Here is a 25304-nt window from a genome sequence, read left to right as displayed (position 1 = left end):
CTGGTCGTTCCCAGTCGGCTCCGACCACGCTGGTCGGAGAATCGTCGTAAGCAGAGGTTCGGTGTATTCCCGGTTAAAAAAGCGGGTCGGAGTCAGAAGCGAGCGTCATCCCCTCCTTGGCCAGGCCTTTCGGTCGGAGACTGGATTACTCTTCCGACCTATCGTTAGATATCTGGATCGACCCAGGAGTTGCGCGTCGTTTGTAATGCCTTATGCTGAGCCGAGCTTTTGCTGGGAAGCGGATCCATTAGAGACCCCGGGTTTATTAACCCGACAATGGTGCTCATCGGGCAGTAGCACAAGCTTGAAAAGAGTTTAAAGAGGGAGGCAGCCGATGTGGTCCTGTGTGCAAGCATGCGTGCTTATGCCAGTGTGGTGATTCATGACCATTATTTGAACATTATTAGATGCTTTAAAGGCTATAATATAATATTTTATAGTTGACGGGGGCATGCAGTCAATCATAGATATGTTAGGGGATTATATATATTTTTTAATATGCCACTTTAGCAAAACCACCTCAGGGGGTTATTTTGACGGTTTTCAATAGTTTAAGGAGTAGAATGTCTAGTTTTATAGGTGATGGGATGAAGTAGCCAGCCACCAATAGTTGAGGGGTTAAGTAGATTTTTTTCTATAATCGTGTATTGCACAAGGGCCATGAACTATTGCCCACGCTCCACGATGCACGTGGCTTACGCATCTACACGATATCTATACAATAGTATAATAAGCGTGCAATCCAAAAACTCCGTCTCCTCTCACAGAACACTGTTACCGGCGTTTTCCCTGATGAACAGTAACGGTTTTCGTAAACAGTAACCGGTTTTTGGAACAGTACGGGTTGCTATGAACAGTCCTTACCCATTAAGGAACAGTGCCACCCTGTTTTTTTTTCCTCTTTTTTTTGCACGCAAATACAAATCTTTTTTCCCTACTATTACCCGCGCAAAGCGCGGGGTTCCCTGCTAGTATATGATAAAGATCATGAAACGGGCCTTGTATTATCTATGTAACAAGATTTGTAAATTTCTTAATACGTTCATCTAAGCCGTAAGTCACATGCGTCGTCGTAGACATGAGTAAAAATCCGTGAACCCAGTGGAACCTACGGACATACTCTTATCTAAGTCGCGCAAGTCACATGCGTCGTGGTAGACAACTAGTCAGCAGCCAGTCTGTGCGCACATGACCGAGGCCGAGCTTTTACAGTCGGCCCAGCCCAAGATTTATCTCAATAGGCCCACTGATGAGACGTTACAAGGCCTCGTCGCTGCGTTCCGGCCAGCAGAAGGTCCCATCATCTCAAATTCTCATGGTCATGGCCAATCGAGCCGCACCGTATACTATATGATTCCTACGTGCCCGCAGAGAAAGTCGGACATGGACACAGTCTCAAAAAAATAACTTTAACCACTACTTTTTACTATAAATATTTATAGAATAGAGTCAATATATACTTTTATAAAACTATATTGCGAGATAAATCTACTTACATCACTTTCATATTTTGAAACTCAACCTAAAAGATTTTACTGTCAAAGTTTAAAATGTTTAACTTAATACAACCACAAAATGATTTTCTTTAGGAAAGTAGATAATAGAGAAGCTCCTGGCAAGCCGAGTTTCCAGCTTGGGCCACACAAATCGTAACAAGGGGCCTGTTAGGTTTCTGACCAAAAGAAGCAAATGAGAAGCAATGGGCTAAGCCTGCACCGTGGGCAGTGGCGTTGTTGCCTGGCCGGGCCGGGCACAAATATATCTGAATTTTCCCTACGAGCATTTTCACCCTCGAGAGTCACAGGGAGTAGGGATTTTTTTTGTTGGTTGATGAGGAATGCCGAATCACGAGTGTTGATGATTACCTTTAAATCCTTCTTAGATAGAGTAGAGATAAGCTGGTCCCTACTGATATCATCCATCAAGCAACGCTAATGCTCCAGGACGTCGTCCGGATTGGACGGACCCGCCTCGCGTCACACGCCCCTGCACCTCACGCGTCGCATGGTCGTACCGGACCCGCCTCACGCCTTATGCCGCGCACCCTGCCCGCGCCTCGCGCCACGTCAACTAGCCTCCATTGGGAGGCAGCAAGGATGATGAGCGCATGTTGCAAACATATGTTTCATGCGTTTTAGATATATGTTGCATATGATATGTTTCATCTGGATGTTACAAAAGTAGATCTGGTGTTGCATATGTTGCAATGGATATACACGTATATTGCAAGTGTATGTTTCACATGTTTCAGCTGTTTCAAGCGTATGATGCAAGTGTTTTATCTGGATATTGCATATGTTGCAGTTGCTATACATGTATGTTGCAAGTGTATGTTCCCAATGTTTCACTTGTTTCAGACTTATGTTGTTGTTTCATCTGGATGTTACAATGTTGCATATGTTTCAAACATATGTCGCAAGTATCTGTTCAAAATGTTTAATCTGTTTTAGACGTATGTTGCAAGTTTGTTTATCTGGATGTTGTAGTTGCTATACACATATGTTGCAAACGTGTGTTTGTAAACGTTTCACCCGTTTCATATGTATGTTGCAGAAGTGCTTTCATATTGACATTAGCAGGCGTAGAAAGCGGGCGCATACAGATGCGGTCACGCGGGCGTAGCGGTCCCCACGAGAGTATGGCGCGTCAACAGTCATGTGGCGCGGTCCCCACCTACATACGCATGAACAGGCATGTGGCACACAGCTGCATGCAGACGCAATAGTTGCAGGCGGGGCGGACACCATTCCATTTTTTCATAAGTGGAGCATATTCACGTGGGGACTGTGCATGTGGAGGAAAAATTGCTGCCATTTCTGTAGCTGTTTGCAATAGAGTGAGGACGGCGCTGGCGCATACGAGACTGAGGGAGCAAGGCGTGTAGGTGGTTGCTCGACACTGGGACGGACACACAGGAGGAGACGAGGCGCAGCAGTCAGGATGAACAACCCTACGGGCAAGTGTTTGCGTCCGGATGTCCGTCCAAACGAGGGTTAGCGTCCGAACATTCGGGTCGCTGGCCACGCCCATTAAGCAGCTTAGGCCGCGTTTAGATGGCCACCGAATCGGCGCCGGCGTTTTTCCTGTAGCTACAGTATCTACAATGTTGTTTCGTTTTTATTTGGTAATAATTGTCCAAACGTTGACTAATTAGGCTCAAAACGTTCGTCTCGCAAAGTACAACCAAACTGTGCAATTAGTTTTTGATTTCGTCAACATTTAGTACTCCATACATGTACCGCAAGTTTGATGTGACGGGGAATCTTCTTTTTGCATAGTGTCAAATTCAGGAGTTTGGGGCCAACTAAACCTGGCCTTATTATAGAAGTTCGGGCTGTGGGGGAGCTTGCCGCAATAATGGTAGCGTGACGTTGCAGCATTACTTGAGGTGCGCGGTTGGTTGAACATTTCGTCCACCCTTCGCAGTTCACACCGTGTCGAGACGTGCAGCAGAGAGTAGAAAACTACAAGCGGCAAAAGTGGATGGGGTAGGGGACAAAAAATATTGACTTGACCTGGAGCTGGGAGCACTGGCAGAGTGTACACATAAATGTGCCCTGAATCGTCTGTTCTCTTCCCTGGAAACCAAACAGCGAGATCTAAGCCTTCACCACTCAGCAGACTCCGCTAGCTTCAGACAGACCAAAAACCGTCTCTCTGTCGATCGCCGTGTGCCCATGTACCCGCGCGTGAACCCAGACGCGCTGCCGGCCCCGGGCAGCCTTGAGATGGGCCACGCCGCCCACGCTGTTGCGTACCCGCCGCCGCCGCCGACGGCGGAGGTCATGCCCGTGACCGTGATCCAGCAGCGGCACGGCGGGCACGCGCCGGACAGGAGCAGCTGCGAGGACCACGACCCCAGCGCGCTGCTCGTGGGGGCCACGCTGATCACGATGCTCGCCTTCCTGCTCGGCTCCAGCGTCCCCGGCGGCTACTGGCCGCAGGACACGCCGTCGGGGGACGGCAACGGCAGGCTGTACCGCGCCGGAGACCCTATCATGCGCGACCTGCACCGGCCAAGGTACTGGGTGTTCAGAGTGGCGAGCTGGTTGGGGGTCGCGAGCTCCATGGTGCTGACGCTGAGCCTGCTGGTGAGGATGGCCGTGACCTCGCGCCACGTGCGGTGGTCGTTCGCGGTGGCCTACGCCAGCCTGCTCCTCACCTTCGCGGCGTCGCAGACCAGGACGCACCTGTCGCTGGACATCCTCCTCTGCCTCGCCGTCCTCCTCGTCTCCTGGCTCATCACCAGCGTTCGCGAGGAGAACCGCGCGTGCATCATGAAGGTGCTCTGCTGCAGCAGCCGGGACAGCTGAACGGAACCTCTTTCCAGCAGCAGCAGCAGCACCGTTCAATCCTCTCTCTCTTAACTTTTGCTTGTTCGTTGGTGATGCGATGCTTGCTTAATTAACTGGCTTTCCTCTGAGCTCAGATATGTGATAGAAACTCTACGTGCAAGCGGTGTGATGTACTCTATCTATCCTTGCTGTGATATATCGAAACTGTATCCTTGCTTGAGCGTTGTACTGCTTCCATATACATAAATTGGCGTGGCTATGTAAATGTAACAAAAGAAGAGTTTGTAGTAATTATCTGGATTTACTATTCTTTGATCGAGCACCACGTGTCTTAAGGTGCTTTTTAATTTGCTGGAGAATCAAAATTGACGCTCGATTGTATGGTACTCTCTAAGTTCTAAATTGTAAGACGTCTTTTTTAAATATATATTAATTTTACTAGGTACTTGATACAGTGCATATCTAATTGCATAATAGAAACTGCATACCACATTAGCACGGATGTGTTGGGGTTTTTCTGGATGACTCCGCACTAGCAATTTAGCACCCGCCCAACAACTGGACGGAACACCGCCGCTGGCCAGTATTTGGGAATATAACGAACAATGGTTTCAATTATGCCAACATCTTTATAGTCCTAGGCAACATCGGAAAACCGTTATCCCTCGATGAATCGAAGTTGAACAAATGAAGAAGAGATCATAGCGTAAAGAGAAACAACAATCAAGCATATCCATTGATCATTGGCAAATACCCCCATAACAAGTCATATGGTCAACGAGTCGCCGGTTCATCTATTGGCTGCATTTTGGCGCATTATCGTGCTGCACTTTGGTTGGGGCGAGTAACATAGTATATAGCAGCAGCATTATCTTATCCAACAGAATTTGCCATACCAAAGATTTGGTAGCCACAAGTTGGACAAAAAAAAATGTCATAGAATGTGAGAGTTCAGCAAGTTTTGATAGCAAACCAAATACTAGCCAAAATCATGGCTTATCAAATATTTGGCTTAGTAAATTTTGGAAGCGAACCAAATCAGACCCTTAATATGGCTTAACTTCACATTGTGCTAAAACTGTATTCTTTCTGGCATGAAGGGAATACATGTTATTGGTCGGATCAAAACATAAATTGTTATTCTTAGGCTATGTTTGTTTGCGCTGCCAAAAAACAGAATGCTTACTAAATGAGTGGAAACTAAAGTTACTTTTTCAGAAGCCACTGCTTTCGTATAGTAAAATTTTTGTGGCACTTTGGACCTTACTTTTGGCTTGCTTCTCCAAATAAGTGAAAATAAAGAGATATTTTATAGTAGTTTCAAGGGAGATAGATAGAGAGGGTCTATTTGATAGTTGTTTCGACCAAACAGTTTTCAGCTTATCTACAACACATACCTCATAATAGTTTTTTTTACAGCTCATAATTCACAACAATTTTCCCCAATTCACAGCTGAACCAAACAGAGCCAAATATAATTAATCGTGTTTTTTTATTTTTTCTTCTACATTTTCATATCTAAGTTGGTAATTATGATTTGCTAGTTTGCCTAAAAAGTTGCAAGTTCCGGTGAAATTAAAGTATTATCCTTATTGTTCTTGCTTGTAAAACAACTGGTCGCCATATTGAAGAATTGCCCCTTTGCTAATTTGCTTGAGAACTGGTTTACTTTTACCTAAATGGAGCAATCTAGTCATCGGTTATGTTTGTGTTGATTTAATTTCTATGAATTCTTGTCATGTTATTTTTGAAGCTAACCACGCCAAGCTGTATATATATGGATGTACTACACTCATGCAAGTACAGATTTCGGTTTCACACACATTGCATTTCAAACTTCACTGCACATCGGCTCTGTTCGCTTCGCTGAAAAAACAAACCAAAACACTGTTCCGACTAATTTGCTGTGAGAGAAAAACATTGTTCCGGCTGAAAAAACAAACTGAAAAGTATGGATTAGCGAACAGGGCCATGGTTATAATAAAGTTCACATTGAGTTCACTAGTTGCTGTGAAAAGCCAGTGAAACATCGCATCACCGATAAACATCGAAACTACGGAGCGCTAATACTGGTTTCAATCCACTGTCCGAACATGAAGACGATAGTAGACAAGCAGGCAAAGCAAGAGGTTTCAGTTGTCGCGGGCACCGCAGCAGAGCACCTGGATGGCGCGCGCGCGGCGGTCCGGGTGGAGGCTGACGATGATCCAGAGGAAGACGAGGACGGCGGCCCAGATGAGGAGGTCCAGCGACAGGTGCGTCCTGGGCTGCGACACCACGAAGGTGAGCACCAGGCTGGAGTAGGCCACCACGAAGGACCACCGCACGTGGCGCGAGTCAACGGGCATCCGCACCAGCAGGCTCAGCGTCATCACCATGGAGCTCGCGAACCCCACCCAGCTCGCGCCCATGAACACCAAGTACCTGCGGCATGCCCCGTGCCAAGCCAACCAACCACGGCGACGTTTGTCTCAGGTCAGCTCGCACAGAAGGCAGCCGTGGCCTGTGGCCGTGGCGGAAACGAACCGCACACACGGGCTAACAAGCGAAGCGAGGGATTATTAGACATATGTTGATCGGCAGATGAAATTGATTGATGGAAGCTGATGAGCTTGGTGTGGGAAATTTGGAATAATGGTGGATGAGACAATGAGAGGGAGTGAAGACTGAGGCGTTCCCATCAAAATCTAAACTTTGACACTATACAAAAAGAAGATTCTCCGTCACATCAAACTTGCGGTACATGCATGGAGTACTAAGACCCTGTTTGGCATAGCTCCAACTCTAGGTGGAGCTGCTCCACTCCAGAACTCCAGGTGAAGCCAGCTCTAGGTGGAGTTGGAGCTGTCTGACTGAGGTGTTTGGCTGAGAGGATATCCCCGGCTCCATAAAAGAGGAGTTTGAAGGTGAATTATCATTCTTGCCCCCAACTCATGGTCCCACCTGTCATTCTCTTATTCTCCTCTTTTCTTCCTAAGGGACAGCAAAGTAGCAGGATGGGGTGGTGGTGGTTGTTTCTTAGGGAATGGGCGAGCGGGGAGGGAATGGCCAAGTCCAGCGACAACTGCGGAGGCACCAAGGGCAGCGGGGGAGGGCCGGCTGGTGGGCTCGGTTGCCGAGGAAGCGGAGGCAGCCGAGGACGCGTTGACACGAGCGCGTAGTCGGTAGGAGAGGTCGATGGCGTCGCGGTGGTCAGGGTCGAGCGCGAGGAGCGCCAGCGCGTCGGCGAGGACGAGCTCATGGCGCCAGCGCGTCGGAGGAGGCCGGCCGCGCGGTTGTTGTGGAAGACGTCGCAGTCGGGTTGGCCGCGTGGGGCGAGGCGGAGCGCCAGCTCATACTGGCGCAGCGCCCCGGTGTAGTCGCGCGACTGGAACATGCGGTTGCCCCGGCGTAGTCGCACGGCGGGCACGGCGGCCAGATCTGGGCGGGCACGGCGGCCGGAGTTGGGCGGGAACGGGGGCCGGAGCTAGGCGAGCGGGCGACTGAGATGCTCGAAGACCTTCGCGAATCCAGTCGGACGGGGAGGGAGTCACGGCGCGGGGGCTCGGAAAAATAGAATCGAACCGTTTTTTTCTGTAATCAGTGGCATTGGTGGATAATTACCCAAACTCCACGAGGAAGTTCAAAAGAGAGAGTTCTGGAGCAGCAAATGAGGTGCTCCAAAACTCCACCCCCATTTGCACTATAGCTCCATGGAGTTGGCAGCTCTATGAAGTTTTGAAGCTGGGGTGTTTGGCTGAATTTTTTGCTGGAGTTGCTGGAGTTTTGGAGTGGAGCCATGCCAAACAGGCCCTAAATATTGACGAAATCAAAAACTAATTGCACAGTTTGGTTGTACTTTGCGAGACGAACGTTTTGAGCCTAATTAGTCAACGATTAGACAATTATTACTAAATACAAACGAAATACTACAGTGCGCTACATTAATCTACCGTAATTCCGGCGGCGCCGATTCCGGTTCTCTAAAACAAGTCGTTTTGAAGTTTTCTTAAGTCAAATATTTTAAACTTTGACTACAAATAACTTTTTTTGGGTTGAGTTTGAAAATATGAAAGTGATGTAAGTAGATTCATCTTGAAATGTGGTTTCATAAAAGTATTTATTGACTATATTTTATAAATATTTTATAGCAAAAAATTGCAGTTAAAGTCGTTTCTTAAAGACCGTGTCGATGTTCAAAACGACTTGCTTTAGAGAACCGGAGGGAGTATGTATTACCAGGAAACCGTGACCCAAACACGAAATATGTCATTCACAGTGTTTTACCTAAAAAAACAACGCTTCAACAGAAGACCCAAACACCTCACCCATTTTGTATACGAGGCTTGTCGAAACGCAAATTTGCGTCGTCGAGAGAGACCGATGCAAATCTCTGGCGTCGTAGTGGTGGGCCCGTAGGAGCGGGGTGCGGCGGCTCCGCCGCGGCGAGGTCCGCCTCAGGGCGCGGCCGGCAGGTACCATGGCGACGCGGGGATCATGGCTCGTCGGCGGGGAGCGGGGATCCAGGGTCCTCCTCGCCCGCGACCGCCAGATCCGAGAGGGAGGGGAGGGAGGGGTGCCGCCGCCAGCGCCGGGGTAGAGAGGGACGGGAACGGGCGGCGCGGGGGAGAGAGAGTGGGGAGAGAGGGATGGGCTTTTGGGTCGGCTTTTGGAGAATGCGAGTTTTAGGTGCGTGACCCTTTTGCCGTGCGTGACCCAAACTATGAAATGAGTCTTCAATTTGGGTATGTGCTGTTGGAGATAGTCTAATGCCACACCCACGTAGGACACTAAGAATAATAATAGTTGTCCTTTTAAAATGTCCCTAAAATAAAACTCTAACTGTCCGAATTTTGCAGATATGCAGGAAACTTAACGCAATGTTAAACTAAAATGTTTGCCAAAGAAATATCAGAGCTAGGCTCGACATGAGATTTCCAATTGAAAATTGAGAAATAAATGTCATTTTCACGCCAGTATAGATAACTTGATACCTGAGGACACTGAGAGTTTTCTTTTTTTTTAGATGCTTTTCGGGACATGAGAGTTTTCTTTTTTCAATATGCTTGTGAGGAAACGAGACTGAGAGTTTGGACCAAGTAAGGCAAAACTCCTGTTATTGTTTTAATAAAAAACGACCGAGTAAGGGAGCTTCTGACATTGCATTCAGAAAAAAAAAAAATCGGACCGAGTATGTATCTGCTTTCTGGCAGTTGTGTGCCTCCTATGCACTGCAGTCTGCAGCTACGAACCTTCTGGTACAAATGACGCGTCTCCCAAGCAATGCGTACCATCTATACGATCCATGGTACTCCTATGTCAACTTTTTTTTTTAAATGGTACTCCTATATCTGAATGGAAGAACGCAAGGGATTGCTTTGTTTTCTTGAACGGGTGTATCAGGGGCAGGGCTGTCCGGCCCATCCAACCGCGTTTACTTGGACTCAGTCTCGTATATGCTCATGCAGTATGGACATGATTGCGTTTTTTATAGGGAAAATTGGTTTCGTAGCACCGAAAGAATACGAGAATCGGAAAATACCACCGAAAGTTCATCGTGCCGTAAAATACCATCGAAAGTGAGCATTCCGTCCGCAATCTAGCGCTCTGTTACTTTCGCTGTTAACGCCGTTGGTTGCGTCCGTCCGAGGACTCGGCTTCAGTGCTTCACTCAAAATTCAAAAACGGTCAGGAGCCATGGAAACACGTGTCCAGGCCTATGTCCGTGTCGTTCGTCGCCGGCAGCGGGATGGCCGACACCAGCCCGCGCCGCACGGCCTCGTAGGCGTCCTGCTGCAGCCACGTGATGGACGTGCCTGAGTCGATGATGACCCCGCACGTGGATCCAGATTCAGTGACTTTGCTTGAGCAAGTCACGTTCATCTCCTCCGTCCATTTTACATCTCATGGCGCTAAGTGATTCCAACGAGAAAACACAGTGCAGAGAGCCCAGACTTGGCATTTTCCGCCTAGGCCGGTGATGCTCGCCGACGCGCACTCTCCCTCGCGCACCGCGCAGCCCCAACTCGTCGACGCAGGAAGCGGCGTCTCCTTCTTAGACGCCTACCTGGGCGCTCTCGTCGGGCTCTACGTCCCTCGACGGCTCGACGCCGTCCCGCCCGTGCGACGTCGCAGGTCGCCAAGCTGCTGCACGCCATTGTCTGCAAGCCCCAAGCTACACCGACCGCGCGCGAGGACGGGGGGCGACGCGCGGCTGCCTGGGCCATGGCGGCTCTCGCGCGTGGCCATGTCGGGGCATCCCACGCGGCACGCGACTCTCCGGCTCGACCATGGCTGGCCTCCCGCTCGGTGGGGCGCGCCCGTGGTGGGCGCGGCGAGCGGCGGCAGGGAAGACCGGAGGACGCAGGACGGGGAAGCCGTTGCGGACAGTGGACGCAGTCACATAGACTGGCTGATGGAGGGGTCCCTGATGGAGAGCAGACCCGCCTCAAGATCTGCCGGGACATGCACCTCAGCACGCCCCCCGGCGGCAGTCCGCGTCCTCTACACGGCGCGCGCCCTGCCTCGCTCTCCATCAGCAGCAGCCCGGCATCTTGGTTGCTGAAGGCTGCTCGTCTTCTTCTCTGGCAACAACCCGACGTCCCTGCTAAAGTGGTTGTCCTCGTCTTCTCCACGGTGTCCTGGCCCTCCTCTTTCTCCGGTACCGACTTGACTTGCAGGAGCAAAGTCACCGAATCTGCGTCCCCCGCCCTTGCCGTCGTCGTTGATGGCGAACACCAGCGGGTCGATGGGCAGGCGCTTGGTCCCCAGGCTGATGCCGTTGACCGACAGGAAGTACATGGGCAGCGCCGGGTTGATGACGAACGGCGTGGACTGCACCGGCGACCCGGAGCTGGTGTTGGTGCTGTTGAGGTTCGCGAACACGCCGAAGTAGAGCCTGCTTGGCGTCGGCGAGAGGTACGACGTGAGGCAGTAGGAGAACCTGGACGGCCCGAGTTGGCTCACCAGCGATAGCGGCCCACGGCCGAAGCCGACCATGCCGGAGCTGTTGGCGAGGTCGCCCGCGTTGAGACTGCCACACCCGAAGGAGACGTTAGCTGCCCTGACCTTGGTCGAGCTGGCCGCGCCGAACGTGAACGTCTCGTTGGCGAGGACGCCGGCGGTGGACGCGGTGTCGCCGTAGTAATACTGGTACACGCACATCTTCTTGAAGCAGGAGGGGCTGGAGAGCGCGGCTCACCGCGACGACCGGCACGGGAGGGCTTGGTACGTGGCGGACTTCTTCGCGTCGAAGTAGGGCGTGGGCTGGTCGGCGCAGAGCAGGCAGGGCGCGCACTGCGTCCAGATGAGGTCGCTCCCGGTGTCCATGATGGCCGTGTAGTACAGCAGCGGCGTGCCGATGGCTAGGTCCACCATGTACTCGCCGCTGCTGGCCGTCACGAGGACGCGCGCCGCCGTGATTGGGTCCACCACGGGTGGCGCCGACACGGCGGCGGACTGCAGCGCGGCCACGCGGGCCTTGCTCCGGTCAAATGGCGCGGCTGAGGAGCTCAAGCTTGGTGTAGGACGTGCCCGCGTCGACGTGGGTCAACTTGAGCTGGAATCAGACGTTGTCGTTGCAATGAGCTCCGAGCTGCCTGGGACGAGGTTGAGACAGACGCTGTTAACTCCGAAGGTGACGGAACGTGATGGAATGCTACTTTCAGTTAACGTTTGCATCTTTGAATGGTATTTTACATGACAGAGCTCTTTTGATGATATTTTCCGATTCTTGTGATGTTTGAATGTTATAGAACCAATTTTCCCTTTTTTATACAACATGATAAAGCGTGCATCGTCAACAACAGAGAGAATGGCAGACTCATGTCTCCCATTTATTACTGACGTTATCCATCCTTTACTCGGACGATGATTAAGTCGTTGTAGCCAACGGAAGTAGGAGAAGCATAGATTCGAGTAACAACCACATCTATCATCTTCAACATTTTCAGCTAGCCCATACTAGGGTTCCTTCATAAACCAACTTCTTAAAATTTTAAAACCTCTGTGTTTCGGTCTTGGCATAACATCTTTTTCATTTTTTTACAGAGTGTGCGCTAGCGCCAGTCCAGGCGAGGGGGCTGCGTGCAATGATGGCGGCATCGATCGGCGGCATCGTTAGGGTCTGACCTTCCGAGAGCGTCAGCAGCCTTTTCGTTTTGGCTGGATTGACTTATAAGCCATGACTGAAAGTACTGCTGACTGGTTTGTTGTGAGAGAAAAATCCTGTTCGTTGGCTGATAAGCCCAGACTTATAAGCCGAATACGAGCTGCCGAATAGATTGTTGGTCTGTGGGAGAGGAGTCCTCAGTTTCGGAGACCACGGGTGAGAGGGTTTCTCGTGATCAGTGACGAGTTTCTCGTGATCAGTGACGGATCCAGAAATGGGTCAGGATGGGGGTTAAATTATACCAGGCTAGAAATTTTAATACCGTTTAAAAGTCTAGAAATCTTGCTAAAAATCTCAATTGCATGGCTATTATTTTTTTTACTAGAAGGCTTTAACCAGAAATTAATTATTTGATTTAATTTCTCCATTCAGACTGAATGATATTCATAAGATTTTTCAACGATATTAAGTATTGCAAACTTCATTGCAATTATTAGTCATTCATCAAACAAACACATGATGAAATGAAAACCTAGAAATTGGTATTCGTTTACTCACAATGGCTATCTAACCCTGCAACTAATAAATCAGCTGAAACTGATTTGTTTTAAGAGAAAAACACTATTTTATTGCAAGTTCATGCGAACAGGGCATTCTGCCTATGTGCCTTTGCCCTGACTGTGCAGCAAGCCAGCAAGCACCAGCCAAGGAGGCCACCAACTAGCAGGAGCAGCTAAGCAGGTTGGAGGCTATGCAGTGGCGGATCCAGAGGCCCGCACCCGGCAGCAGTCCTGGGCTCCTGGACGGCGACGGCCGGCAGCCGGCAAGGGATGGCCTGGCGGCCTGGCGCAGGCGCCAGAGGAGGAGGAGCGGAGGGCGGAGGGCGGAGGCGGGACAGCCGCACTGGACGCTGGACGCGGAGCCGCGAAGGGCGGAGGCCGGACGACGCGAGTTCAGGTGGGCGGCGCGCCGGCGTGGTCGCGAGTGGAGGGCACGGACGAGCCACGCACGGTCGCGACTCGCGACTCGCGGGTGCGGTGCGGGCGCGGCCGCGGCCGCGGCTGCTCCGTCCTGGGCAAGGCTGGGGCTGGCACCAGGGTTGATGTGGATTTTGGGATGCTGGGCTGAAGACTTGCCCCCTTGGAATTCGGCCCACGACCGGGGCTGCAGCCCCGGGAGCCCCCTCGTGGATCCGACCCTGCTCGTGATAGACCTGGACATTTGATTTTGTTTGTAGATAGGTTTGTTGAAAAAACAAAAGATATGGGAGGAAAATAAAAACAAACTTGTTAACCGTGTCCCCGGGTACTGCTTCCTTTAAAAGGAAAACATATCTGGGGAAAATAAAAAACAGATCCAAAGTGTCGCCGCAGGCCGAGCAGCAGGCAAAGGAGAGGCGCCATCAACGCGAGAAGCGGAGGCGCCGACCTAGCTAGCTACGAGTCACGTCATGGCTGGGGTGAAGCAAGACCAGGTCCCTCAAACCGTGGGCTTTCTGGAGGTCAGCCTCACCGGGCCGAAGATGAGTGGCTTCGCTGGTCCGGCGTGGCCACGGACCTGCACCATCTACGTGGCCATCGCCGACGAGGTAGTCGCCAGGCAGACGCTTCCGTTCGAGTTTGACAAGGACGACTTCAAGACGTGGAAGCTGGGGATCAGGATCCCCGTCGCGTCGAACTGGCCGGACCTATCTCTAGACATCTTCGTGGAGCGTGCCGACTTCCTCTTCCGAAGGAGGACGAACATGGTGGTGGTGACCCGTGGGGGACCGCACACCTCGGGCCACACCACCGTCATCAGCAGGGCACGGGTTCGGCTGCTCGACGCGCTGGTGCTCGGGGACCTGGATGATGACGAGGAGGAGGAGGAGAAGAAGATGAAGAGGCGCCGCAACGAGGTGGTGGAGGGCAACCCAAGGCTGCTGGAAGGGACGATGCCGTTCGGCAAGGTGGTGAAGCTGCTAGACTGGGAGTTGCCGGCACCCGGGGACGAGTACGGGAACCCACGGGCTGTGGTGCGCGGCATGGTGGATCTGCGTATCAACTTGAGGCCGCCGTTCTTTTAGGTAGCTTAGGTTGTTCATTGTCGTCTGTTCAGATTTGGTTCCAATTTATCTTTCCTGGTCAGGTTGTTCATTGTCTGCTCAGATGATTTCCCTATTTTAGGGATGAAAGCGAAACTGGAAGATATCGGTTATCGAGGTTTTATCTGGTTTTTTACTAAAAATAAAACAAAAATGGTATGGTAACTAGAAAAACTCCCTCCTTTGAATTAGCCAGCTTATCAGTTATTACTTCAAAAGGTTTAGCAGTTGAGCTACAAGATTAGGTTTATGATGATTTTGAAGTTGAGCTTAGTGATCGTTAGCAGAGAGGAATACAATAGCATCTTGAACCTCACTGAGACCATGGTCACATCATAGCAAGTGATGATTAGTGTGATGATATTTGATTCGGGTTTACTAGTATGGATTCATACACATTGCTCTCACAAAATTGTGCAAGTTAATGTTGTATGTCAATTCTACAATAGTTATGGTTTCCTTGTCAGCATAGCCCAACATGGCAGTGGTATTTTATATAAGCTGAAAAGTGAAAAGGTTCAGTCTACTAAGATGAAAGAACACTACGCCCAAGGGGAAAAAATCGCATGACATTTATCAATGAAATGTAACAACATCCTTCCACTCACAAAATGCAGTGTTCCACTCCCAAATAACTGCCTGATTTCAAGAGCATGCATGGAAACAAAGAATACATCCTGATGTATGAGAATGGGCGAACAGGCCTGCTGTAAAGATACAATGAAGAAATATTTAGCATATCTAACTTTTGGATTAGTTGAACCCTACAAAAGGACATATCTTTTTCTAATAGAATAGAACTTTGATAGAATGCTCGATATTCATGAATGGGTGGATTACTAAAGATGCTTTATATTTCAGAGTCCAGAACAGGTAGGTACCTGTGATCGATAATCTGCTTTCTTACTTTGTTCAGATCTTCTTGAGATGTACATGTGAATTAATCACCTGGTGGCATAGAACACTACACAAATAACCAAATTTTGTTGTAATATCAGTGCTTACAGAATATAGTTATGCTAAATATTAATGCTTGCAGATGAGTTAGTAGCCTGATACAGATGGTTGGTTCTTGTAAAAAATTTAGAGCGGCTATAGGGTAAACCCATGATATTCCCACATGGATGCAATTTCAAGAAATCTGATAGCCTTACATAGGGTCACAAAACAGTATATGGAGTTGAATTGAATTAACTACCATCTACATCGTAAGCATCATAGAAGCCACGGCTCATTAAACATCATATCAGAAATTTTCATAGTCAATAGGTCTCACAGAACTGAAAACTAATGGAAGGTAGTAGAAGGATATATTCATGGGTGATGGATGAAATCAAATTGCCTACTTTAATGACAGATATAACTATTTATTAGCTTTGTTTAGTGTTTAGAAAGAAGTTGACAATGTTTATATTACAGAGCATCTATTGTTGCAAATATAATTTGGATGAGTGTGTAGTCGAAGACTCTATGATGGAAAATTAGACATCAGACAAAGTGAATAAGAGAGAGAAGAGTTGACGCCTTTATCCATTTCATCGGACAACTGGTATGCATACACATTACCACATATAAAAGAAATGCTAAAATTTATTTTAGTATGTACAATACGTACCTGAGTTCTCATCGTACAGCTCCAGGATTAAATCCTCCTCCCTCACTGCTACGCATCTTGCAAGCGCCCAGTTGCCAATGGACGGGCAAGACATGATCGTTTGGGGAGATGCTCTGCAATTATTAATCACCAATCCAGTGAATCTAACAAGCGAAATGGAATAGGATTTCTATTGAAGCAAACACCTGCAACTCTACCTTCTTCTAGAATAGGATGTCTACCAGGTGTGTTTGACTGCGAATAAAACGCACACGTTGTGTTCATTTCATCGAACACCTTCAAGGAATCAAGGCATCATCATGGAGGTATCGATAGCTGCGTTGAGGTCGATGGTGGCCGGCAGCACACGAGAGCATGGAGGCGGCCCTTTCAGCGTGAGCGCTGGGAGGAGGTAGCGGCTGCTCCCTTTCAGGACATGGACGGAAGTCGGGGATGAGGCCGATGGTGGTGCGGCCGCCGTCGGCGGAGGGACTTGCCAAAGGGCGCAACGGGAAGGCTAGCCGGAAGAAAGCGATGAACTGGTGGTAGTATTATCGCCGGATAACCGCAGTGCGCCGGTGGCAGCAGTACTTATTCCTTCCGCCCGTCTTGGCGGAATATTTACCTATTTAGCATTATTACGAGGATCCGTCGTATATAAAATACCAGGCCTTGTTTAGATGACCCCAAATTCCAAGTTTTTTCACTCTCTTTCCATCACATCAATTTTTAGCCGCTTGCATGGAGCATTAAATGTAGGTAAAAAAAATAACTAATTGCACAGTTTAGTTGAAAATCACGAGATGAATCTTTTGAGCCTAGTTGGTCCACGATTGGACAATATTTGCCAAATAAGACGAAAGTGGTACTATTCATCGAGTTGCAAAAAGTTGCAATCTAAACATGGCCCCAGTTAGTTACTCGCACGTCAATGACACAGTACAGGATGTCATCCGTAATAATGGTAAACATGTAACCGCGAGAATTTACTAGCATTTGGACTTGCAGTATATAAGGGGCGAGACCCACGACGACCGCACCGAACGGTATTGCGTTGTCACTATATCCAACGGTTATATGTTAATGGGCGGCGTGGAGTTATCAGGTGCTCGAGGTTGAACTTTGGATTCGAAAGGTAAAGATTATAAGTCTCTATAAGCATGTTATCATATTCAACAGTAAAATATCAACCTTTTTCTATCTCTAGAGAAAAAAGAGGCCCTCTCCAACTTTGGGAGACTAGATCTAGTATCCTAGCAACATAAATGCAATGTAGCTACCGACTACCGTCACCTACTAAGCTAAAAGTTGCCCGTGGTACGCCCGCACTGAGTCTTGCCACTGTCCAATCGGCTAATTGCACCAAGCTAAAAGCAACTTCAACAGCTCGGCTATTCTTATTTTGGTATTTTAGAATTTGTATAGCAAAAAAATAGGCTTCAATAGATGTGCTATATGGCTTTATAAAATAGAAAGATGGTTATTCCTTGATTTTCGGTGGCTATATAAAGCCAACTATGGATGTTAGCTATCTGAGGATGACAAATAGCGACTCTTGTAGACCTCTTTTTTAAGGAGTTTTCTACTTTTACAAAATGGCTAAACTATAGAATTTGACTACTAATTTTAGTCAAATTGTTGAAGTTGCTCTAAGGTTTGTGGAGGCTCTGTATCCTTATGCTAAAGAAAACTATTGTATCTTTCTATTTTTCTCCATAGAAACGTGTGGGCTTCGTTTGAAACCTTAACCTAATCTATATATATCCAAACAAGTGATTGGACTTCATTAAAGTAATACGACTATCACTACTACACTCGCACCTTTCACAGCCGTGTCATAATCCATATCGTAGTCCAATTTCGGTCTTGGTAGTAAACTGTCGACGGTGATGGTCATAGCCTTCACCGTCGCCATCTGGGACCGATTGTGGTGTACACTAACACCGTCGATTGACTTATGATCCGTACGTGATTAGGTCCTTACTTCAGTCGCATTAGAGCATAACCCGGCTATGGATGTACACTAACACCGCCGCATTAGCAAATGATCCGACTATGTTGAGGCTATCAAAACTGTCATGTGGGCACATGAACCGCCTGTGTAGTGGTCACCAGCACCGTCGCCTTGTACTTCGACCCGACTGTCAGCAGTGTGGGTTCACTATCTGTTCGACGGCCGAGATGCCTGTGTAGAGGTTAACACCACCGTCGCTTCAGTGTATGATCCGCCAGTACAAAGGTCATGGTCACCGTCGCCTTGCACCACGATCCGCCTTTGATGATCGTTAAGTCGGTGTCGGGTTACTAAAGGATTCGGCGGTGATATACTTTTGACCCCTGCCGCATCATACCTATAGCGACGGTGATAGAATTTTATCCTGTTTCACAGTAGTTATTAATTCAGCTAGGCCCTTAATAGCTTGATGAACACAAAGCATACAGACATATAATCATTACATACATAAATCATGTTCACAAATAAGAGTACTTTTTACAAAAATAATGGACGCTACCATAACATCTTTGTCGACTGATGTCCTAACACAAGCGGTACATAGAGCATACTAAAGGTACTGATCTATACAGACTTACATAACAAAACGACATAGTTGTGCTCCTTATATGTGGCACTCCTGCTTGTAAGGCAAAATAAATATAATTAGTGCATCCTTCGGATTGGTAGCTAATGCACCATGGAACCTCTCTTATTCATCTCTGATTCACAACCTGAACAAAGCAGCAGAATTAATAATATTGAACACACCATTTCTTTAGTTAACAAGCCAAAATTGGCCTATACATACATAGAATAAAAACAACTCCCTACCTAAACAAAGACTATCGTGACGACGAAATACAGGAAATGCACCTTTACTGCTCTGCTAAAGACTCCATGAACAAGGGAACATAAGGAAGGTAGTAAGGCATGTTCATATGGAAATGCCCTCTTGATCTACAAAAGCGGATGACACGGGCATGGATGACATGAACCTTTCTGCGGTTCATGTCATATGCAATCAATGTTCTACCCTTCTCAATAAGAAAAATAAAATTCCATTCTGGGTGAATTGTAATCACTCTGTACTTCTCATCACAAAGCTCAGAACCAACTTTAATATTCATGCGTCCAAATAATTCCTCTGTGTCCACAACATGCTTCAAAATCTAGTTATCAGTACCATAGACTTCAAGTTTCCACACTAAAAGCCAAGACCTATTACGAAAATCAGCACAGCACACACACAAGTGACCCTGAGCTTGATGGATGGACATTTCAGCACCACATGGTTTATGAATTGTCCTCCATGTCTCTCCCTTCGTATCCACAGCAACTATCGCAGAGTACTCAACCATGTGCATAAAACCATTAAGAAAAACATTTCTCGATTTTGACCATAGAACAATGCTACCCTCGCCCCATTCAGATTCCTTAAAGATCCATACTACAGTTTTAGATGAGTAGATCTCCACACCTATGCACGCACCCTCCACCTCAACAAATTCAATCACATAGAAGTGCAAGGACGTTGGGTCAAAACCTAAGCGAGCCTGACCAACAGAATGGATGCTACGCGACAGTACATGCCATTTGTGAGTCACCGAATTGTAGACAACATAGCGACGTAATCCATCAGGCCCAACACACCAGCAAAGGATGAGGCTGCTGCAACAATCTGAGACTAGGACTTTTTTGAGGGAAAGGTAAGAAGGACAAGGAGGGTCGTTGACCGGTGATGCTGGTGAAGTGGCGATTGCCCTTCCACCAACTGCCATAGAAGAAGCCGACAATAGTCTGTGAAAGCCTCTGTTGGCTCCTGGGGTAGGCCGATGGTATGGCCCGCCTCCGCTGACTCCCCTGACGTGTCCTCCCCTCCATGAAACGGGAAGGGTCCCGACACCTGCAAGGATGAACCGACACCTGTCAGCACATCCTCGTTCTCTAGGTCATCCCACTCGATATCATCGGCTACCTCATCGTTGTCTCCATCATCGTCATCATCATCGCTGTTAGTATCCACCCCTCGTTCCCGTGCCTATAGCTTCTGCTGCTTCTTCCTCCTCTTGTCCTCCTTTGCCTTCCTCAGCCACTCACCCTCGACGTGATTCGCCATCCTCAATGGTGCCAGGTGATCTGTGAGGATGAGGTCCCTCAGCTGGTCCCACCCCTCTCAAAGTTAGTGTCAAGGGGTCGGGAAATCAATTGAAGAGAAGGTAAGTGAAGGGGAAACTTATGAAGATGACATAGCCTGGCTCTGGCCGCAACGGAGGATGCCCCAGCACCGGGTAGACAAAATCAAGGGGGCACCTGCGTCGTCCCGCGAAGGCTCCATCACCCCCTTGATGCATTGCGCGATCTCAGAGTTAGGAAGCGTTCCCTTGACGAGCGTTGTTCCATCGAACGACGCCTCGGGCGCCATCGCATACAGCGGAAGCACGCACATTATCAACGGTGCCACCCTCCTTGTGTGGTAAGCCCTAATGACTCCTGACCCTTTTCAGGTTGTTCTCCTTCAGGATATGGATGGCGGCGATGTGGTCTCGGATCTTTATCTTGTCCTTCTCTAGGACACCCCACTTCCTCCATGGCTTCGGGGCCTCTTCGATCAGGCACCCAGTGAACTCCAACAGAGGGGTAGCAACATCGTTCTTGAGGTAGAATGACTGCGAGTGCCACCCCTTATTGGATGTCGAGAGCCATATGGACGGGTACTCGCCGACCTGGTTGTTCCAAAGTTGGATGCCAGTGCACCCCATTGGCATATGCAGCTCCTGCCTGCCGCTTTTCTCCCTCTTCTTCTAGAGGGTGACGGTGAAGAAGTACCTCCACAAGTTGAAGTGGGGGCTGATCCCCAGGAACCCCTCGCACAGGGTGACAAACGCCGCCATGTGCCAGATCTAGCTGGGATTGAGATACCACAGCTTGATCTTATAGTAGTGCAGCAGCCCTCGAAGAAATCTGTGGGTGGGGTCATGAACCCACGCTCGTGGAAGTGGGTGAATGACACAACAAAGCCGTCGGGCGGAGACGGCAAGTCCTCCTCGTCGGGAAGTAGCCACTCCTCGGTCGAGGTCCATGAGTGGAGAAGACCACGATGGACGAGGCCCTCCATGCGCTGAAAGGTGATGTCGGAACGGCACCACGAATCCATTGGAGGTGGGGCAGATGGATGCGGGTTCAACAGCGGCAGAGATGCGGAGGCAGGAAACCTAAGCGATTGGCGGCAGAGGTTGTGGCTGCGGAGGCAAGGATGCAAGGTATGGAACCCGGGGGTTATCCTTTTGGTTTTATAGGGGCGACGTGTGTGAGGAAACCAACCACCTGCCTAGATCTCCACGCTAGCCATGATCTGCCACCATGTCTCGCCGTGACGCACGCACATGCAACCTCTGTCCGTTCCCTCAGAAAACTCGCTGGACATTTTGCCTTTTCGAACGGGCCATGACCCATCAAAGGTAAGAGAAATATGGAGCTAAAAACGCTACTACAGCCCGTCTAGGCCTAGGAGTTCGAAGGTTGGCCCACTGATGGGTTCGACAACCACTCCGAGCACCTTTTAAAGAGGGGGTAGAAAGGGATGGGCCCGCTAGCGGCCAGAACCTGGGCACATGAGCACCATAGGCATCCTGGCCCACGTTCGAGTCTCAACCAGATACGATCCATGGTTTTTTTCTCGAAGAAAGGCACAGAGCCCTCGGGGCCGGTCGAACAGACCCGAGAACTATATGGATTGGCCGTTGAGAATCTAGAGTCGGTCACCAAGCTGACCCAAGCCGATCCCCATGAACAGGATGTCAGGGCCCCACTCAGACTAGCCCATTAACAGCTCACCAAGCACCATGATTCGTCCATAGAGGAGAATCATGGCACAGCTCAGCCCCTCTGTTTTTATCAAGAAAAACGTTTGAGGGAAGACAATCGCAAAGACAAGCCGATCCATGACTGGACCCCTGCTATGTGCGGTGGGCTTGAGGAAAGTTAGGCTCGCACGGAGACCGAACACATGGTTGCAGAACGATAGACCCCTGTAGGGGTCGAAATTAGGAAAGACCCTTTCCAAGCCCACCAAATCTCACGGCCATACTGCCGAAGGGTCCAACCTCGACGAAAGGGAATCACCGTCCCCGGATCACGCCGTGGGTGACAAAAGAAGGCCCTCAGAGTCCTCCCTTTTGGAAAAACTTCCAAAGGAGTTTCTACTCCTCTGTAAGCTCAGGGGCTACTATCAAGGACCAATACAAGGGTACCCGAAGAGAAGGAGCTAATGGCCATCAACATTGATTCCTCCGAGCAGTCAAGAGCATGACTACAGCTCCAACTGACCCTCAGGCACGCAAACTCCGCCTCGCCCAACCTCTAGAGGAGGGCGCCGCCTCGCCTAACCCCGAGGCCGAGGGTTCCACCTCGTCTGACCCTAAGGTCATAGGCTCTACCTCGCCCAACCTCTAGGGGCGGGCTCCGTCTCGCCTGACCCCAGGGCCGTGGTCTCTACCTCGTCTGACCTTGAGGCCATGGGCTCCACCTCGTTAGACCCCAAGGCCACGGGCTCTGCCTCTCCTAACCTCTAGGGGTAGGCCCCGCCTCACCCAACCCCAAGGCTATAGCCTTCGTCTCGCTCGACCTCTCGGGTGCAGGCTCCGCCTCGCTCGATGGGGTCCCACACCACTGCCAACCACTCTAGGTCCAAGAGTATGGGCCTGGGTCAAAACTCTGACACCAAGGAAGAGACCGGCATGCCCCGATGTAACCCGCAGCCACGATGGGTCATACCTAAGGATTCACATCAAGAACAGCATCAGTCGTACCGGTACTATTCTGCCTAACTGTGGCAGAACCTCCTAAATTATAGGGCCCACATGCACTTGTCACTGTCCAATGACCTCTGACGACTATGCATATGTTCCCGATAACTTAAGAAGACTGTCGGGTGTCCTCGGGGAACCCCGAATCATCCACGATTTCCGAGCAGGATCCCATTACAGAGTCATTGCAGTATTACAACAGTTTATTCAAATAGATACATCAGAGTAATATAGCGGAAGTCTTACAATAACTTAATTTACAAAACCGTAGTTTCAAACCTTATAAACTAAGTTCGATTAATATTCCAAACCGTAGTAGTGGAGTGGCATTATAACATAATACAAAACACGCAATTAAACTGCCCTGCCTAAGGGCCACAAATTTACTTATCATCATCGGATCAAACAACCGTCATGCAACACGGCCCAAAACAGACCTGCTCATGAGGCTCACCTGCAACAAGGGTCAACGAACCCTGAGTACAAAAGTACTCAACAAGACTTAACCGAAATAAAAATTAATAAAACTTAGGAATGCAGGCTCAGGGATTCAAGGTATGGCTTTAGCAATAATCAAAGTTCTTTTGCGTAAAAGCTCTTTAACGAAATTCTTTATGTCAACATTTAAAACTTCATAAGATCATATACAAAGCTGACACGATCCGTAATGAGATCATGAAACTTCATAACCAACACCTTCACAGACCATCCTCAAGTTCCAGTTATTTATTACTACGATGATGAACAGTGAGTTGAGTCTCCATAACCGAGGAGCAACGACGATTCGAACCGATTAAACCCAGCTGGGGATTCCAGACCACACGACATATGTAGGTCCCCGACCTACATATACCAACCTACCCTCAGATCCTCTAAAATAAGAACGGGTCCGCGCCACCCGAGAACACAGTACTCCACCATTCCAGCCCATGGCCACGTGGGTACACGCTATCCCCGCCATCTCTCCACTCCCAGTGCGCGAGTAGCCATTCTCGTAATAGAATCGCCAAGTTCAGGCTTACCGGAGTATGTGGTTAGTACTACAAATTCTCACCTCATGCAATTCAACAACGGTACAGGCCTTAATCGACACAGGCGGAAAGAACCCGCTCACAAGACATTACTAGGTCTTGTGGCTCACACACACCGAGTCCGCTCGGTCTAGATTTATTACTCCAAATTCCCATATCACATGATAACATAAGTAACCAAAGTTCCATTTAAAACTCGCAGGTGACAGGTAATCACCCGACCTTTATTTATCTAAGCATGACTAAGCATAACTAGCCATATACGAATTAAAACGATTAACAAGGTAGATAAGGAAAACAAGGTTGGTCATGCATCAATTAGGTTTTCACTTAACTCCTAATCACTTAATGCAGTATATGAAAGCAAAAGCGAAATCAATTTGTAAAACACAAGGTAGGGTTTAAATGCATCCGGGGCTTGCCTTGGTCGGCAGAAAAGGTTAGTTCCACAGAGAGATTACGGAGTTAGACTTGACAGCATCACCATTGATGGATGAACCTTCTCCAACACTTGATCAACGCGAGCACCATAGAATGATGACACTCATCCGAAGATTAGTCAACGCGAACCTTCTCACTCACGTATGCACTACACGTAAATAAATAATGCATGCTTTAGCATGATGGATTGTATGACATGATGCATGGAGGTGCATTGGTGAAAGCATAAAAGATTAACTAACTTGAATACAACTTTCCTTCACGGTACAGTTACAAGTCAAAACTAACTAAACCTTTTTTTTATGAACCCAACTACTTACTTTAAGTACCAAGAATCATCTTATGCTAATGACCCAAGGTCATCACTCAATCAAAATTTCAAACAAAACCTAAGTCATCAAGGTTTACTATTTAACTAACATCACACAACTAACTATAGAGAGCAAGCACATCAAGCATGACACAAGTTTAACAAGGTCACAAGTATCATAACTTGACCATCAATAAGGGCATAAGCCACACTTAGCAACACATGGAGTAAACAACCATAACTAGCATATGTCTATTTCTGGACTGGAAAACAACAGGTTCATGTTTGGATCATAACTAGAGTTATACAAATCCAATAGCCATGCAACAAGACATTTTGGAAAGCTTATGAAATTTTCTACAACTCATCTTTAATCATCTTAGCATGATTCTCAAGTTAACTAAGTCAAATATACCCATTTACAGAAACTGGTCCCCAAATGACAGAGAGCAGCCATTTCTGAAACCCAACTTTAAATAGGCATAACTCACAAACTACTTAGCCAAATGACACCAAATTTTAACAGCAGATAGATACATGAATTATCTACAACTTTTGTATAAACAAGTTTCACAACAAAGCACATTATCATGAAGAACTTTGCTAAGTTCCTAGATCTGTCCATAAACCACATCGGCAAGAAAATAATTATTAACTTAT

The 25304-nt window shown here is 48.4% G+C and overlaps 1 protein-coding gene, 1 long non-coding RNA gene and 1 pseudogene across 2 annotated transcripts; 1 reads left to right on the top strand and 2 right to left on the bottom strand.

Moving 5' to 3' along the window:
- The first annotated feature begins 3570 nt into the window (after positions 1–3570).
- LOC136502701 (uncharacterized) lies at positions 3571–4586 on the top strand. The gene has a single exon (XM_066497943.1). The coding sequence runs from the start codon at positions 3678–3680 to the stop codon at positions 4311–4313; it is 636 nt and encodes a 211-aa protein (XP_066354040.1). The 5' UTR covers positions 3571–3677; the 3' UTR covers positions 4314–4586.
- A 5376-nt stretch (positions 4587–9962) lies between these two features.
- LOC136467273 (aspartic proteinase nepenthesin-1-like) lies at positions 9963–12377 on the bottom strand (annotated as a pseudogene).
- Positions 12378–15040: 2663 nt separating this feature from the next.
- On the bottom strand, positions 15041–16173 carry LOC136502688 (uncharacterized). The gene is made up of 3 exons (XR_010770663.1): positions 16083–16173; positions 15349–15431; positions 15041–15174 (listed from the first exon to the last, which is right to left on the bottom strand). It is a non-coding gene; the product is annotated as an uncharacterized lncRNA (long non-coding RNA).
- Between the last annotated feature and the right edge of the window lie 9131 nt (positions 16174–25304).

The sequence above is a fragment of the Miscanthus floridulus genome, chromosome 1, assembly GCF_019320115.1.
Source record: "Miscanthus floridulus cultivar M001 chromosome 1, ASM1932011v1, whole genome shotgun sequence".
NCBI lineage: Eukaryota > Viridiplantae > Streptophyta > Magnoliopsida > Poales > Poaceae > Miscanthus > Miscanthus floridulus.
Note: the sequence above shows the minus strand (reverse complement) of the source record. Positions and strands in the feature narration are given on the sequence as shown.

What these genes read in the sequence shown, in the direction of transcription:
- LOC136502701 (XM_066497943.1), top strand. Translation starts at nt 3,678, where the DNA reads ATGTACCCGCGCGTGAACCCAGACGCGCTGCCGGCCCCGGGCAGCCTT.